At 57.5% G+C, this 16,853-nt stretch overlaps 1 protein-coding gene across 1 annotated transcript; it reads left to right on the top strand.

Annotated features, from left to right (window-relative positions):
• The first annotated feature begins 3,435 nt into the window (after nucleotides 1–3,435).
• DMKN (dermokine) lies at nucleotides 3,436–16,492 on the top strand. Its single transcript, XM_047791319.1, has 20 exons — nucleotides 3,436–4,073; nucleotides 4,351–4,542; nucleotides 4,653–4,712; nucleotides 4,980–5,030; nucleotides 5,232–5,291; nucleotides 5,373–5,444; nucleotides 6,065–6,115; nucleotides 6,735–6,797; nucleotides 7,014–7,064; nucleotides 8,734–8,784; nucleotides 8,944–8,997; nucleotides 9,199–9,246; nucleotides 11,630–11,686; nucleotides 12,296–12,343; nucleotides 13,918–13,977; nucleotides 14,090–14,131; nucleotides 14,452–14,520; nucleotides 15,618–15,641; nucleotides 15,736–15,783; nucleotides 16,241–16,492. Exons 1-19 carry the CDS (start codon nucleotides 3,672–3,674, stop codon nucleotides 15,781–15,783), a joined length of 1,503 nt encoding a protein of 500 aa, XP_047647275.1. The 5' UTR covers nucleotides 3,436–3,671; the 3' UTR covers nucleotides 16,241–16,492.
• The last annotated feature ends 361 nt before the right edge of the window (nucleotides 16,493–16,853 follow it).

Here is a 16,853-nt window from a genome sequence, read left to right as displayed (position 1 = left end):
CTCCTGGCCAAGAGCACTTCCCTCCCATTTCCCCCTGCTCCAGCCACTGTGGTCCTCGAACAGAGTAAGCAGGCTCCTGCCTCAGGGCCTTGGCACTGCTGTCCCCTCTGCTTGCAATGCTCTATCCCCAGGTGGCCTCATGGCTCACTCTCTCGCTTCCTTTCAGTCTCAGTTCAGAGATCACATCTCCAAGAGCCCTTTCCTGACCCTGCTACTTCAAATATTCTGTCGAGAGCTCCCTCTGTTGTGCAGTGGGTTAATGATCTGGCTTGTCTTTGTGGAGGCACCAGTTTGATGCCCGGAGCAGTGGGTTAAGGATCTGGAGTTGCCGCAGTTGTGGTGTTGCTCGAAATTGCAGCTCGGATTCGATCTCTGGCCTGGGAAGTTCCATAGGCCCAGGGCGTGGCCAGGAAAAGAACAAAACCAAAAAACCACTGTCTTCTCTATTTCCTCCCCCATTGTATTTTCCTTTGCAGCACCGTCACCACCCGCCATGCTTACTCTCCCATCCTTAGGGGAACGCCCTAAGGAGGGAGGTGGTTTTTTTTTTTTTTTTTTTTGCTTTTTTAGGGCCACATCTGCAGCATATGGAGGTTCCCAGGCTAGGGGTTGAATCGGAGCTACAACTGCTGGCCTACACCACAGCCACAGCATCACGGGATCTGAGCTGAGTCTGCGACCTACACCACAGCTCACAGCAATGCCGGATCCTTAACCCACTGAGCAAGGCCAGGGATTGAACACGCTTCCTTGTGAATGCTAGTCAGATTAATTTGTGCTGAGCCACGACAGGAACTCCCTATATATAGACTTAAATAAATAAATTAAATAGAGGTTAACCTCTAAAAAAGAAAGACTGATTTGAGGTTCAGAGATATCTGAGGGCGGTTTTTCCCAGAAGGTGGGACGTGGGCCTGCTGGTGGCATGGGAGCATTTATGTGGTTCATGAACATGGCTTTGAGTAAGTCTGAATCACAGAGTGAGAGACTCTTTTCTTAATTTTCTTAGGAGCTTTCCAATTAGATGAAGGGCAAGACTCAATTTCCATGCTGGGGTGCCTCAGACACCCCTCTCACACTTGCTAATTTCCCTTTCTAACAAAGAGGGTACAGGAACTGCCGCCAGCTATAAGGTAATATCATTGTTTTTTTTTGTTCTGTTTTGTTTTGTTTTATCTTGCTTTTTAGGGCTGCATTCGTGGCATGTGGAGGTTCTCAGGCTAGGAGTCAAATCAGAGCTACAGCCACTGGCCTGCGCCACAGCCACAGCCACGCCAGATCTGAGCTGCATCTTCGACCTACACCAGAGCTCAAGGCAATGCATGATCCTTAACCCACTGAGCAAGGCCAGGGATCTAACCTGTGTCCTCATGGATACTAGTCGGGTTCATTTCTGCAGAGCCACGATGGGAACTCCCAAGATGATAGCATTCTTGCTTCTCATTTTGTCTTTCTGATACTTTCTATCTATGGGCCAGTGATCCTGGCTTTCCACTTAGAGTAATGACATAAAATATTCTCTCTTTTTTGGGGGGCCACTCCCTTGACATGGGGAAGTTCCTGGGCCAGGGATTGAACCTGAGCCACAGCAGTGACAACATCGAATCCTTAACTGCTAGGCCACCAGGGAACTCCTGAAATATTCTCTTTAAATACGCTTCAGAAAGTAAGCTGGCTTAAAGAAAAACGTTAGCAACAGAGAAGGGAGAGGGCAGCCCTGCGCCGCTGTGACAGTGTCCCCGAGGGAAATACGGGAAGGCGTCCTGGAGACAGTGAGTGCGTGCATCCCCTGCTGCCCTGGGGTCCTGCCCCGTGGGAGTGGGAAGCAGCAGCAGGCTTGGGGGCTGGGGTGTTCATTGCCGACTCTGGAGGTCTCAGATTTACCCCTGCTCTGTTCCCCTTGCATGGCCCTGCAGCAAAACTAAAGGCAATTCTATCCAGAGAAGAAGGAGGGCTTTGGCGAGCGGGGGAAGGTCTGGGACACTGAGGCGACGGAAAATGCCAGGAGCCGGGCTCAGGAACCATGCACGCACCCTGTCCCCTCTGAGCCCCAAGTTCTCTGTCTCTCAGTGGGGTGGTAATAAGACGCTGTTCCTCAGGGCTGTCTGAGCCTCGAAGGGCTTAGTCTAGTGCTGGGCGCATCGAAAGCTCTGGCTCAACTGGAGCCACTGCGATTATTATTATTAATTATTACTGTCACAGCCACCACCATTATCATCGCTAAAGAGTGATGGAATAACAGGGAGGCAGGAAGGAGCAGCGGAGGACAGAGAGGGACTGTGTTTACACTGTGAGAGGTGTTGGATGTTACAAGTTGGGGTGCAGGTGCTGGGGTGGGGAGAGACTGAGAGACATTGAGAAAGGTGGATGGAAACCGGCCCCTCCTAGCCTGGTGATGAGTCCCAGTGATACAAGGCAGTGCCAAGTGGGAGGACCGGGGCTCCTGGGGGTGGAGAAGCAGCCGTGCTTGCTGAGCAGCCACGAGACCTGGGGAGGATGCAGAGGGCTGCATCCTGAGCCGGGCCTGGGGAAAAGGGGAAGTGGACCGTGGGCCTGGCCCGGGCTCCTGCCTCTGTGCAGACTCCCCTTCTCTCACCAAGGCCACCTGGGGTCCCTCTGCAAGAGGCTGGGGGCTGGGCGAGGTGAGCTGGTGGCATCCCAGCCCTTGCAGCCGGCCGTGAGCTCACACACGTGCTCCCTCCAGGCCCGGTAAACAGGATGGGTGCCTGGGTCAGTGGCACCCTCCCTAGGTCCTTCCCTCCCACTCATTCCCTGGGGGTGGCTGGCCCGCCCAGCTCCCCTGCTCCACACCCAGCTTTCTCAGCCAAGAGCAGCCCAGGTGCTAACCTGCTAACCAAGACACCCTGAGGACCACTCTCAGGGTCATGGTCACTCCCCCCCAACAACCCAGCATCTTCATTGATGGCATTCTCCCGGTGGTCCCAGGCGCTCTGTGGCTGGAGAGTGTGGAGGAGTATGAGGTGCCCACCTATAGGTGGCAGTATGGGAGGCGAGAGAGCCAGGAGAGACAAAGGCTGACTGAAACTGAGAGGAAGGCCGAGAAAGGACACCTGCCACTCATCCTCGTGGCCCCGACCCAGGCCGCTTGCACCAGGGAGGGTCCTGTTCCTTGCGTCCCCTGCCCTTGCACCCCCAGCCCCCCCATGACATCCTGCCTGGCTCCTCTTTCTTAAGTCCCCTCCATCCCGCCACCTCTAGGAGATGCCAACAGCCTAGCTCTTCAGATGCCCCCACCCCGCGCCCCAAATTCCTGGGGTTGGGCAATCGGAACACTTTTGCACCAGTCTCATCCCATTTCTCCCTCCCTTCCTAATGCACAAGCTCCCTCTCTGTTTCAACACAGACTGTCAGACTCAATTACAGCTCATTACCCTATCGGGCGGCTGGCCCTGAGTCACTCCGGGGAGGGACTCAGGGCAGCCCAGCCCTGCCACCTTCTCCCAAACCTGGTATAAGGAGTAGGGGCAGGGAGGAGGACTCTGGGGAGGCCGGGGCTCTGGTAAAGGAGAGAGGAGGCTGCAGACCTAGGAGGAGGGGAACAAGCAGTCAGAAAGGAGGAGAGAAGGGCGCGCAGGCCTGGGGAAGAGAAAGGGCAGACAAGTCAACTCGGGCGGGAAGCAGACGCGCGGGGGAGAGGGAGCGGGGCCGAGATGAAGCTCCGGCGGTCCCTGGCCTGCCTCCTGCTGGCCCTGTGCCTGGGCGGTGGGGAGGCTGGCCCGCTGCTGAATGGAAGGGAGAGCCCTGGAGCGGGTGCCGGGGAGGCCATTGGACACAGGGTGGGAGAAGCCGTCGGAAGGGGAGTGGGCGACGCCATCAGCCACGGCATCGGGGAGACCACTGGCCAAGCGGCTGGAGGGCCAGCAGGCTCTGGAGTCCGGGAGGCCCCGGTCCCTGGGGTAGGCGATGCTCTCGCCCACGGGGCTAAGGAAGTGGCCCATGCACTTGGCCACACTGGCGCTGAGGCTGGCAGACAGGCTGAGAACATCATTCGACATGGAGTGGATGCAGCCCACAGCTCGTGGCAGGGGGCGTCCGGTGGCCCCAGTGCCTGGGTGAGTGTGGTCAGAAGCCAGTGTGGAGATGGGAGGCGTGGGCAGACGGGCTGAGGATCTTGGGAAGCAGGTGAAAGGATGCTGGTATGGGGGTGGCTGTCTGGGCCGGCGTCCTTCCAGCTTATGCCCCCCTCCTCCTCCACCCCGGGGTCTCTCTCTACCCGCCTCTCCCCGCGTCCTGCTCGGGCTCCTCTCTTTCTGAGTCGCTCTGCCGGCCTCCCCCCATCACAGAGTGAGAGGGTCACACATGCTCAGTGCCGCCTCGCTGTTCTTGCAGGGCACCCATGGCCAGCCTCTGTCTGGAGGCCATGGCATCTCTGGTTCTCCGAGCAGTCCTGGAGGCCCAGGGGCACCCTGGGACCAGGTGTACTCTGGAGGTTCAGGTGGCAGCTTTGGAACCAACCCTCAGGGAGGCCCCTGGGCCCATGGAGGCAACGGAAAGCCATCCAACCTGGGGACCAATGCTCAGGTAAAGGGACCACCCCGTCCTTACCTCCTGCCACCTCCCTCCCTCCCTTGGAGCCCACGTGCTCCTTCGAGTCCTTCCTGATCCCCCACTCAGTGTCACCCTCCCTGCAGGGAGCTGTGGCCCAACCTGGTTATGGCTCAGTGCAAGGCAGCAACAACGCAAATGTAGAGGTAAGAGGAAGGGTCTGGGGAAGGAGAGGTGTCAGATGCGTGGGACAGGACATGGGGAGACAAAGAGGCAAGAAAGACGGCAGGGGCGGGGACTTGAGGTTAGAGGCAGTTTGGACAGAGAAGAGCTGGGCCTGGGGTCAGGCTGGAAGTGTGAGCCGGGCCTGGGGGAGACGCACTGGGAAAGAGAGCCAAGCCTGGGGAAGCATGAGAGCCTGCCTGTGGGCTTTGACCCAAGTCTCGAAACTCACCCGCCCCTTCCCTCCGCAGTGCACCAACCCCCCGCCATCCGGCTCAGGTGGAAGCTCGAGCAACTCTGGGGTAAGAGGACAGGGCGCCCTGAGGCACCCAGTCTGCGCTGGGAGAAAACGGAGAAACTCTGCCCCCTTCAGACAGGGCGGGAAATACACCTGAGCCAGGGGTTGGGGGGTGGGAGTGGTGGTGGGCTGGCAGGGAAGTGGCGGGGGGGAATCTTGGTGTTTCTATGCTTTTGGCCTCACTCTGGTTTCCCCTGCCCCTCAGGGAAGCAGCGGTAGTGGTGGCAGCAGTGGCGGCAGCAGCAGCGGCAGCAGTGACAGCAACAGTGGTGGTGGCAGCAGTGGCAGCAACAGTGGTGGCAGCAGTGACAGCAACAGTGGTGGTGGCAGCAGTGGCAGCAACAGTGGTGGCAGCAGTGGCAGCAACAGTGGTGGTGGCAGCGGTGGCAGCAGCAGCAGCAGTTCTGGGCCCAACGGGGTAAGTTCTGCCCCTTCGGTGAGGACAGAGGTGGGGACTTTGGTGGTCCCTGCTGAGGAGCCCCGCTCCAAGGTCCTCCTGAAAGCTGCCAGCCCAGAGTAGTGGCACCACTGGAGTTGTCCTGGGGCCCCCTCTGCCTCTGTCCCACCGAGCCGTGTCACTTACACATGCACTCTAATTTCCAGAAGAGGCATCCTGCGCACTGTTGTGCGTTCTCATCTTGGGCTCCGTGATGGAGGGGCCGCTCTGTCTGTCTAACCTCTACTCCTGCAGGCGGGCCCACCTGGCAGATCTGACTGAGCTGAGTGGTGGGTGGAACGAGGGAAGTGGGCACAGGAAAACGTGCCAGTTTGTTTGGAAGCTCCCAGGAGGACGGGGACAGGCCCACACATGGAGACTTCAGCATGTTTTCAGAGCTGCGGTGTAGACACTAATAAATACACCACCCCCAGTCCCTACATCGGGGCTGGGAGCTGGCAGCCAGATTAGGAGGGCATTCCCAGCAGGGTGCCCAGCTGGCTTCCTTGGGGGTCAGGCAAGAGGAGGGAAGTCACTAGAGCCGACCGGGTGCCACAGGCTGCTCTTACTTCCTGCTCTGGTACTATGTGCTTTCCCTCTAGGACCAACCCTTAGAAAGCTCCAGGATTTTCGATCAAGGCTCAGGTTCCCAGGTGAAGACTCCAGCGGTCCTTTCCCTTTTCTAGGTCCAGGAGAAGGGGCGGGGGGAGGTGGGACAGGAGGGGGACAGAAGAGCCCCTAGGGGCCAGGGTCTGATGAAGTTAGGCTCCAGAGGCTGCTGCAACCCTGGCATGAGGTGGTGGGAGGGTGGATGGCAACAGATCGGAACCCCTAAATTATGCTACATTTCCTAAGACACATGGCCACACCTGGCCTTCTCTGTGCTCTGAGTAATTTCCCTCAGTGACCGGCTGAAGGTGGGAGAGAAAGGAAGTGGGCGAGAGAGGGTTAAGAGATCATTTTAACACCTGTTATGGGATAAATACCTATTCCAGGAACTATGTGGGCCCTTCCAAGTCCTTTTAAGACCCCCATCTCAGAGTTCCCGTTGTGGCTCAGTGGTAACAAACCCAACTAGGATCCATGAGGATGCAGGTTCGATCCTTGGCCCTGCTCAGGGGGTTAAGGATCTGGCATTGCTGTGGCTGTAGTGTAGGCCAGTGGCTACAGCTCCGATTCGACCCCTAGCCTGGGAACCTCCATATGCTGTAGGTGTGGCCCTAAAAAGAATTAAAAAAGAAGACTCCATGGGCCTCTTGCTTTCCTTTATAGGCGTACAATACCGGCTCTTCCTCAGGGAGCACAGGTGGAAGTGGTGGCCGAAGCAAACCCGGAGTGAGTGCCTGGGGGGCACGGCCTGCACGACTCCCCTTCCTGAACTGTGGGAAGGAGAGGCTGAGGGGTGGGGTGGATGGGAAAGGCCAGTGGCCAGGAACGGGGTGGGCCACTGCTGGGGCAGCCACCTGGGCTAGATCCGGGGTGAAGGTGCTGCAATCTGGGGGCTGGAATCTGGGTCTGGGTGGGACCTGAGAGTCTTCCTCTCTCCCGCAGTGTGACAACCCAGGGACCGAAATCCGCGGTTCTGGAGGATCCGGGGGTCAGGTGAGAGCCAGACCTGCAGTTCGCAATGCGAAGCACCTGCTCCCCAGTTCCACTCCACGCAGCCCCCTCCCCACACCAACCTCTGTGGGGCATTTACAAGCTGGGGCGGCGGGGGGAAACAACCATACGCCTGCTCCTAGAAAGACTAACAAGCCCCTAAGTAATAATTAATTGCAAATCCTTACGTGACACACCTCACAGATGGGGCTGTGAAAAATTGCAAGAAAACCAGCCCTTTTAGAAACGTAGTTTTTTCAAATGTCCTGTACTCTGCCAGTGAACAGAATTCGGTCACCTCTTTTTCGTTTGTTTGCATTTTTTAGGGCTGCACCTGCGGCACACGGAGGTTCCCAGGCTAGGGGTCAAATCAGAGCTGCAGCTGCCCGCCTACACCACAGCCACAGCAACGCCAGATCCTTAACCTGCTGAGCAAGGACAGGGATTGAACACACATCCTCGTGGATCCTAGTCGGGTTCGTTCCTGCTGAGCCACCGTGGGAACGCCTCGGTCACCTCTTTGACAGAGTTTTGGAGGTGTCTGGAATGTATACATCCCCCTCCTAATTATTCTGGAAATCCAGCTGTCAGCACCTGCAGCGCTGACGGGGGAAGTGTTGAGCTCAGGTCCACAGGGATCATCTAGAGGTCTTGTGAAAATGCGGATTCTGATTCAGCAGGTGGAGCTGGGATTCCAGTTTCTAACAAGCTTGCTGGTGGGGCTGCTGGTCTGTGCCCGGTGGCCCAGAGGGCGAGGAGCACGCCCAGTGGGCGGAGGCGGCGGTGGGGTGGGGTGGCTCTGCAAAGCTCCACACACACAGGACACTCACCTTTTACAGGCAGGCAGGCTTTAAGGGCCCTGCTCCCGGTCTGTAACTCTCTTCCTAGCTTTATGATCTACCAAAGTCTTAAATACTAGCAGTGAGGGGGAAAAACAGAACCAATAAATAAATAAGTAAATAAATAAAAAAGAAATTAGAAAAAGGGAAGAATAGTCAAGGGGATATTTTTCTAAATCATATTTAAGAAGGCAGTGTTGCCAAGTGGAAAGGCAGTGAACTTTGAGTTGAAGCTGGGGTTCGCATGCCAGCTGTATCAGCTGTGGTCTGTGGGTCTCCAGGCAAGTCAGTTGACCTCTCTGAGGCTGGGCTTCCTCTTAGGTAAAAGGGGGACGGTGAAGCCTAATTTGGTCACCCTCCCCCCGCCCCGGTGACTGCAGAGCTTTCAGCATCAGAGCCAGACCGAAGTGGTTCAAGGTCCTGGCACTGGAATCTGACATGGAAACAGATGCTGAGAAAAGCTGCTGGACAGCCCTGGGGGTCTGTTTCCATCTGTAAAGCAGAGGCATCTCCACGGGGAAAGCGGGGGATGGGGCACAGTGCTCTGCACACAGTGGGACTACATATTGGCTACTGGCTGTGTGTAGGGGGTGGGGCAAGGGGGGGGGGAAGCGAGAACGTGGATGCGATGAAGGGACGGGGCTCTGCCGGGCAGCCAGGAGGAGCAGGTGCTGCGGGAAGCTCTCTGGAGGCAGGGCTCTTGGGTGCTGTGTGAAGAAGGAGAGAAGGGGGCTTCACAGAGAGTCCGCAGTACAAAGGCGCAGCAGGGTGGGCGGGGGCACGTGTGACAGGAAGTACGAGCCTTGACCATCCGTCCCCTCTTCCCCTCCCAGGGTCAAGGGTCCAGAGGAGCAGATGAAGCTGCCAATGGAATCAACACTCTGGTGAGGGAAGGCATCCCTCCTCCCTGGGCTGGGGTCATGGGGTCAAGCACCACCTCCCCCCACCCCAGGCCCAACACCCACATCTCCTGTCCCTCCCCCGCTCCCCAATGCTCCCTGAGTGGGGTCTCACTCTCATCCCATTTCCCATCGGTTCCTTAGAACTCTGAGACGCCTTCATCTCCGGGGCTCTTCAACTTCGACAATTTCTGGAAGGTGAGTTCGGCGGGAGGACTCTAGACACCCTCTTTGGGGAAAACCAAGCCTTCATCCCTGGCTCCCACCCCCCACAGGCTGAAGTCCTCTTTCTATAAGGACCGTCAGCAGTTGGTCCCCCTTGACCCCTCTTGTCCTGAGGCCCTGAGCCAATTTCCTTCTCACCCAGTTTGGACGTTCTTTTTTTCCCCCTCTCTGCAGAAATTTAAATCTAAGCTGGGTTTCATTAACTGGGATGCCATAGACAAGGTAAGGTCTGGAAGGCCGTGTCATCCGGGTCTTTGTGGCATAAGGATAAAGGGAAGGTGGTTAAACCCCTGCACCATGAGCCTGGGAGCCATGACGCTGGCCTGTAAGAAAGCACTTCGTCCAGTGCTTTAAAAAACAAACAAGTATAAAAACAAGGAAGAGGGACAGCAGAGACCTGAAAAGAGGCAGAATTTGGAAACAGCTGGGAGGAGGGGAGGAGGGGGGAACAGGCCTCTTTCATGTCTTAACCTTCAGACCCGAACAGGCCTGAACCTCAGTTTCCCCTTTGACACCAGAAGGTTCGAGAAGCAGATCCTCGGGAACCACGTGGGAGGCAGAGGCGAGGGATGGACTGACCTGTCAGGTGCAGCTAAAGGGCCACCTGAGGACTGACCCGAGAGAGAAGGGAAAAGAAGGGAACGCTTGCTGAGAGCCTGATGGGGCCCAGCTTCCTTCTGGGCCCTGCACATACATGACCTTAGGAGAAACTTGGGGCCCAGAACTGGCTCCTCCTTCCTCCCAGCCTACCCCTTCCCCCTGAGGGGACCCCTGGCCAGAATAGCAGGTGTAGCCCTGGAGCAGAGGGGCTGGACTGGAAGAAGGGATGAAGGCTAAACAAACAATCCAAATTCCCAAGGCGGAAGTTGCAGTCTGCAGCCCACTGACTGTTTTGTTTGATTCATTCTTAAAAAACAATATGGTGACAACAGGCCCCTCTTTCTAGGGCTTGTGACAGTGGAGCTGAGTGGCAGCTGCTTCTTGCCTGGCGGGGGGCGGGGGGGGGCAGGGGGCGGTGGCTTGCTCTCCAGTGGTCAGACTCCCTCTCCTGTCACAGTTCTTGTAGCCATCAGACTGGCTCCTGTGAGCAGCTGAGTTGCTACCCCTTAACATAAAACAATGCAGACGAGGATCCCCGTCCCCCCAAAACTTATGGGGACAGGGGTAGTGGCAGGTGGGGAGGTCCAGCCTCAGGAGAATCACCTTTTGGGAATAAGGTGGGAAGGTGAGGGAGCTCCAGCCACAGCGGGGTCCTGGGTTGGGTGAACAAAGTGAACAGAACAGGAGTTCCCATCGTGGCTCAGTGGTTAAAGAATCCGACTAGGAACCATGAGGTTTCGGGTTTGATCCCTGGCCTCGCTCCGTGGGTTAAGGATCTGGTGTTGCCATGAGCCTTGGTGTGGGTCGAGGACGCAGCTCGGATCCTGCGTTGCTGTGGCTGTGGTGTAGGCTGGCAGCAACAGCTCCAATTAGACCCCTAGCCTGGGAATCTCCATATACCTCAGGATGGGCCCTAGAAAAGACAAAGACAAAAAAACAAAAAAACAAAGTGAACAGAACAGATGATTTCTCTTTCATAGAGAACTATCTCTGGTGGGGGCGAGGCTCCTTTACTCTGGACCCTGGGGAGGCCAGGCCCCTGCTCTGGGGCACTTAGGGCCTGGCGGGAGAACCAGGGCACACTCAGACATGTCCCAGAGGGCCAGGACCCAGAGGGCCAGGACCGACAGTCAGGCCTCCCTGCACCTCTCGGGGGCAGTGCTCGCAGCCAGGCAGGGTTCCCTTGGGGTGGCTTCCCCGAGGGGCAGATCTGCTAGGAAAGGGGCAGGAGGGGCAGAGAGCAGAGGGGGCGCTCCAGCACCTTCACAGAGTTGGGGGGCGTGAGGAGTAAGGACAGGGGGCAAGTATGGGGGTTTTCAAGCCTAAGCTGGAATATCCGGGTTTGGCAGGATGACAGCTGTGGGCAAAACGGTCCCTGTTGATTTCTGGAGCCGGGGCGCAGTCTGCTCTGGCGCTACGCCCTGAATCTCTACTCCTTGAGCTCCTTCTTAGGATTATTTCTTTGCCCAGGACCAGAGGAACTTTCGCTTCCCGTGACCTCCAGACAAGGAGCTACCAGAGGACGGGAGTCCCCACCCCCTTCTTAAGACACCCCTAGCTCCCCGCTAACCTCCCGCCACCCTGGAAATAAACCTTAGCTGTCCCACACGCCTGGTCTCTGCTCCTTTCTTGATGCCTCCACTGTTGTCCCAGCGGGGTGGGAAGGGGTGACTTCCGCCCCACAGCTTTGGAGGATGGGCTGGACGTGGCGAGGCAGGTGAAGGGTGGGAAGGTCCTGGCTCTGAGGTTTTGCCACACTTGTGCTCTGACTGGGGCTGGGGGACCGGAGGGGGACGGGACGCTGCCCTGCGCTGTGTATGTGATGAGGGGCTGTTAATGACTCCAGAGACCCAGCTTCTCTCCCCCTCTGTCTCCAGACGCCCAGCTCCCGAGGCCTTGGTCACAGTGAACTCGGAAGGCTGAGGAATGGTGGTCGCAGGAACAGGGGCTTAGGTGAGCCGGGGGTCAGGCTGGCTGCTCACCTGCACCCCACTTTCATCCACAGGGCCAAGTCCTACCCCCCAGCACGCGTGCCCTCCTCTACTTCAGTCGACTCTGGGAGGTAGGAGAATTCTCATGTTTTGAAGACCTGGGATCCTGGTCCCCCTGTCCCCAGCCTCTCTCCCTCAAGGCAGCTGCTGCGAGCTCCAGTCTAGCTGTCACAAAACTCCCGCCTCTTCCCTTCTGAGATGGGTAATCTCAGCCAAGTCCTATCACCTACCGGTCAGAAATTCCAACACCCTCAGTCTGTTGTCGGCTTATCTTTTTTTTGGCTTTTGTCTTTTTAGGGCTGTACCCGTGGCATATGGAGGTTCCCAGGCTAGGGGTCCAATTGGAGCTGTAGCTGCCGGCCTACACCACAGCCACAGCAACACCAGATCCGAGCCGCGTTTGCGACCTACACCACAGCTCACGGCAACGCCGGATCCTTAACCCACGGAGCGAGGCCAGGAATCGAACCCTCAACCTCATGGTTCCTAGTTGGATTCATTTCTGCTGTGCCACAATGGGAACTCCTGCTGTCGGCTTATCTTCATCTAAGCCTGAACTACGCCCAGGCGCCAAAGCCATTCTTGCATGTGATCACTTGAAACTTTCCCAACCAGCTGCCACACTCCACCCTCTGAATCCTGTTTCCCTGTGGCCCACTCATCTCTCCTTCTCCCTCCAGGATTTCAAACACAAAACTCCTTTCTTGAACTGGAAAGAAATTACCGAGGTAAGGGCGGTCAAACTTCTGGTTTGGGGATCAGGAAACTCTCGGTTCTGGAGACAGGGGATCCCGGGCCCTGGGCAGTGGCTTGCAGATTCTGACCCAGTTCCTTGCCCGCCTGGCTGAGGGAGGGTGCCTTCCCCCCCAGCTTTCCTCCCTTGATGCAACGCTGTGAGTCACTGAAGAAGGAGTAGGGTGGGAGGTCCTCTGGAGGATAAAAGCCGAGGCCCAGGGCTGGGGCCTCCACAGGCACCAGATCATGAAGCCGGCCACTGTCTCTGCTCTGCTGCTGTTCCTGCTGGGCGTGGCCTGGCTCAGGGGGAGCCACATCTGGGTGGGTACAGCAGCGTGAACAGGTGGAAGGGACCACGAGGTGGGGAAGAGGGCGGGGGCTGGGTCAACTCTCTGGGCTGGAAAGGGGTCGCTAGGGAGGAAAGTTGAAGGGAAAGGGGAGGGCAGGAGGGATAAGGAGGGAGGCTAGGTGCTGGTCAAGGGCAGGCAGGCGCAGGGGGTCTGATCATCTGGGTTCTGGGAAGGATGGGCAGGCCCTCCGGGTCCTGTAGAAGGACCCAGGTTCTGCATGGGCAGTGGCCTTTGGGAATCAGGACCCTTGGGAACTGAGGCAAGAGTTGCCCACTCACTGGTCCACGTGGGCCAGGCACGGGACGCTGGACAGATGGGACCGGTCTTCAAGAAAACTTGGAAATCTGGTTTCCAATTGTATGCAACAAATTTAAACATGCAGATCACGCAAAAAAAAAAAAAAAAAAAATCTGGAGGCTTGCTGGCCACCAGTTTGTGCCCTCAGTGTTAGGGTTAATAATGGGGTTAGAATTCAGGGTCGGGTGGATTAGAAAGGAAGTTAAGCCGGACTTGGGAAGAACATCCTGCCCCTGCATCTGTGTGTGTGCATGTGTGTGTGTGTGTGTGTGTGTGTGCACACGTGTTCCCAGGAGAAAAGTGACCATGGCAGGCACTAAACGTCTCTCCTACTGCACTTTGCCTTGACTGGGGGAGGGGAGGTGGCAAGCGCATCGGTAGCGCTTCTTAAGGGCTCCATCTGCTTCCTTCCGCACCTTCCTTTCTCTCCTTTGACCCGGAGCTAACCGAATGCCCTTCACTTTTGCTTCTGTGGATAACACCCCGTCCTTGTAAGGACCCTGTAGAGAACAGCACTTGGGAACGGGAATTAGAAGGCCTGAGAGCAGGGGAGCAGGGTTTGTCACAGGCAGAAGGTGGGCTGGGCAGAGCCCGTGTGGGCACCGCTCCTCTGTTCTAGCTCAGGTTCAGGCCGGCGCTCCAGGTACACGGTGGCGGTGGTGCTGCCAAACCTGCTCTCTGGCCTCACTTCCCGACACAGAGTGTGGGAATCTGTCCTCTGTCCATCTGGACCATCGGTGTCCTGGGCTCACCGCCTTCTCTGCAGGCAGCGTTTATCACGGGCCACGGAGAGGGGTGGGACGCTGGGGTCCCCGGAGGAGGGCAGAGCCTCGGTGGCAGTGGGATGCTGGAGCCCCGCGAGCCTGGCCAGGCCCCAAGGACCAGGAGACGCCCTCACCGGGGCTCCCTCTCGCTTGCAGGGCGCTGACGCGTCATCGTCATCCTCCTTGCTTCAGAAGAGGGCAGGCGGGGCCGGCCAGGTGAGTTGCCCCCTCGCCCTGCCCTGGGAAGGCCCTGGCTCCTCTCAGCCTGCTCCGGGGTCTGGCCCATTGGAAGTTCTCTCTCCTCACGCCCCCTTCTCTCCTTCCTCAGCCTGGCGCAGGATGGCAGAACGTGGCAGCTGTGACTTCTAAGGTAAGAAAACTGCCGGCCGACCGCCTGATTTAGACTCGCTTCTTTCCTTGGTCGCACGACCTCACCTCCGCAGGAAGCCAAGGAGGTGGCAGAGGTAGGGTGGGGGGAGGAGGCAGGACCCTCTGGGCTGGGACCCTAAAGGGAGGCGAGCGTGTGGCTCCCGCTGGGTGCAGGGGCTTCTGTGGAAGAAAACGCATGACATGAGGCGGGTGGGAGGCAGGGGCTTTGAGAAGGGCCTGGCCAGGGCAGGGAGATGGGAGCAGGCCGCCTTCCCCCTTCTCTCCCGGCCCCTGCCCACCGCTCCCCGCCTCCTTCCACAGAACAACTATAACCATCAGGCGTACCCCATGCCCTTTGGAGGGCAGTACCCAGCCAAGATCCCCGCTAAGGTGAGACTCCCAACTGCCCTGCCCGCGCTGGGGCCTGTGGGGGGGGGGGGAGCGGGGAGGTGTTCACAGCCAAGGTCCTCCACGTAGGGCAGCTGAGGCTGAGGCCTGTTCACTCTGATGGTCAGGTTTCTCTACGCTTGTGTTGGGGGACACTCTGGTCCCTGGGAGCAGTTTGGAAGAGGCGGGTAGGAGGTTCATATCCACCCACCCAGAAAAGGTCCCAAGGGAGCAGTGGCTGCATCATGTGCCAAAACCAGCATCCAGTACCTCTCAAAGAGGGATATAAGGGAGTTCCCTTGTAGCTCAGTGGGTTAAGGATCCAGTGTTATCACTGAAGCAGCTCATGTTGCTACTGTGGTGCGGGTTCGATCGCTGGTGCAGGAATTTCCACATGCTGCGGGTGCGGCCAAATTAAAAACAAAATGAGGACTATAAGGCACCCCAAACCCCACCAAATCACACAGCACACGGCAAAAAGACAGCCTTCTTCTGCAGTGTCTGCTCTCTACCTCTTTAACTGCTGACTTCTAGGGGAGAGGAGGTTAGCTTAACAGCTCTTGATTGGTGGGAAAATAAATGCTTCATTTCACAAAGGCAATAACAGGAAAAAAAATCTGAGGATCTTGTTTCATTTAGTTGAAAAGAAAGCAGTCCCCTGAATTCAGTAAATGAAGGTGCCGAATACTATAAGGCTGGGGAAGGAGAAAGCGGCGGCAGCGTTTCCCTCCATCTCTCAGAAGGATAAAGCCCCTGCCCCGGGGAGGGACTTGGACTGAGAGATGAGAGGCTCACTGCTGCCGAAAGAGCAGTGAGCCCGAGGCAGAAACACCGCCTGTGGATCTCCCTCTGCCCTTTACTTGCGGCCAGTTTCTAGCCCCCCAGCAGGCAGAGGAGCCCCACCCTTCCTCTGTTCATGCCCCGTGCGCCCGGGGACCACAGCCAATACCAGCTTGGGGAGAACGCGCTCAGGATGATACATCTGCTAATAATCCGTCCGAGCCTGCCCCTCCCGGGCTCTTCCTGAGCCCCGAGAACGCGGCCGGGGGGAGAGAGGCCGGGTAGACGCGGCCTCACCTCCTCTGATCTTCTCTTTGCAGGGGGGAGCCACGCTTTCCTCCTCGGTAAGTACTGGGGCAGAGAAAGTCCCGCCCCCGAGAGAAGGGGTGCTGGGGACCGGGCACCAGCCACTGACCCCTCTTGTCCCTTGTCCCGCAGGCTTCCCGGGCAAAACCTGGCCTGCTGCAGTGGGTGAAGTTTTGGTAGGTGAGTGTCAGAGGGGGCAGCGCGAGGCTGCGGCCGGAGCCGAGAGTCACCCAGGGCAGGGCTCGGAGCCGGGCATTACCTTGGCTCTGGGTGGATGCGAGAAACATATTAGAGAGGAGGAGACCCCAGTGTGGGGTGTGGAGGAAGGCCCAGAAGAAGAAAATCTAGAATGCCCGAGTGCTGGGCGGGGCCAGGCGGCAGCTGTGAGCAGGAGAAGAACACGGGCTCTGTGAAGCAGCAGGGACAGGGGAGGAACTGCAGAGAGGTGAGCCTTTCAGGTTCCAAGGCGGGAAGAAGTGAGGCGCCAGTGGTGAAGAGGAAATAGGTGTTTCAGGGAGGTGGGCAGGTGACATAGGCAGGACATGGGGGAATTGTGGACACAGAAGCTGGGTGAGAGATGCCTGGTTTCAACAGATCTAGGAGTGGCCATGTTCTGCCATTGGCTTTTTTCTTCTAGAAAATCACCGCCAGTCACAAATGAGGCCCTGAGGAACATCCATCACCTGCTCCTGGTCTGGGTGCTGCCACCTGCTTTTTCTGGGTTCGTCCCACCCACTGTGGGGTCTCCTTGACCATCAGCCTTATCAGATACACCGGCCATTTCTTCACCTGCTCCATTTTGTGACCTGAAGCCACTGTGACAGATATTCAGGAGTGTCCCACTTTAGAATTTCTCTGTGGAAATAAAACATGAATCTTGTTTCCCTGACTTTGGCAAGCTTTATTCTCTAGTGCTCCACTGACAGCCTGGATGGGGAGGAGGGAAGAGGGGTTCGGGGTAGTGATCTGCCTCCCTCCTGAGCCTGCTGGACAGAGTGACGGGCTGAGACAGAGGAGCCTGGGTGTCCTGACGAGAAGTAGCTAGCTGATCTCACTGGGCCTCAGCCTCTCCATCCGGAAGAAATAACCTTTGCCGGAGTTCCCGTTGTGGCTCAGCGGGTTAAGAATCAGACTAGTAGCCATGAGGACGTGGGTTTAATCCTTGGCCTCACTCAGTGGGCTAAAGCCTCTGGAGTTTCTGCGAGCTGTGGTGTAGGTTGCAGACACGGCTCAGATCTGGTGTTGTTGTG

Source organism: Phacochoerus africanus, chromosome 8, assembly GCF_016906955.1.
Source record: "Phacochoerus africanus isolate WHEZ1 chromosome 8, ROS_Pafr_v1, whole genome shotgun sequence".
Taxonomy (NCBI): domain Eukaryota; kingdom Metazoa; phylum Chordata; class Mammalia; order Artiodactyla; family Suidae; genus Phacochoerus; species Phacochoerus africanus.
This window is presented reverse-complemented; position numbering and strand designations above follow the sequence as displayed.

Excerpts from the sequence above, each read along its gene's own strand:
- DMKN (XM_047791319.1), top strand. The coding sequence starts at position 3,672 with ATGAAGCTCCGGCGGTCCCTGGCCTGCCTCCTGCTGGCCCTGTGCCTG. Across the intron at positions 5,031-5,231 it reads GAAGCTCGAGCAACTCTGGG|GGAAGCAGCGGTAGTGGTGG; the intron begins GTAAGAGGACAG and ends CCTGCCCCTCAG. Across the intron at positions 5,445-6,064 it reads GCAGTTCTGGGCCCAACGGG|GACCAACCCTTAGAAAGCTC; the intron begins GTAAGTTCTGCC and ends CTTTCCCTCTAG.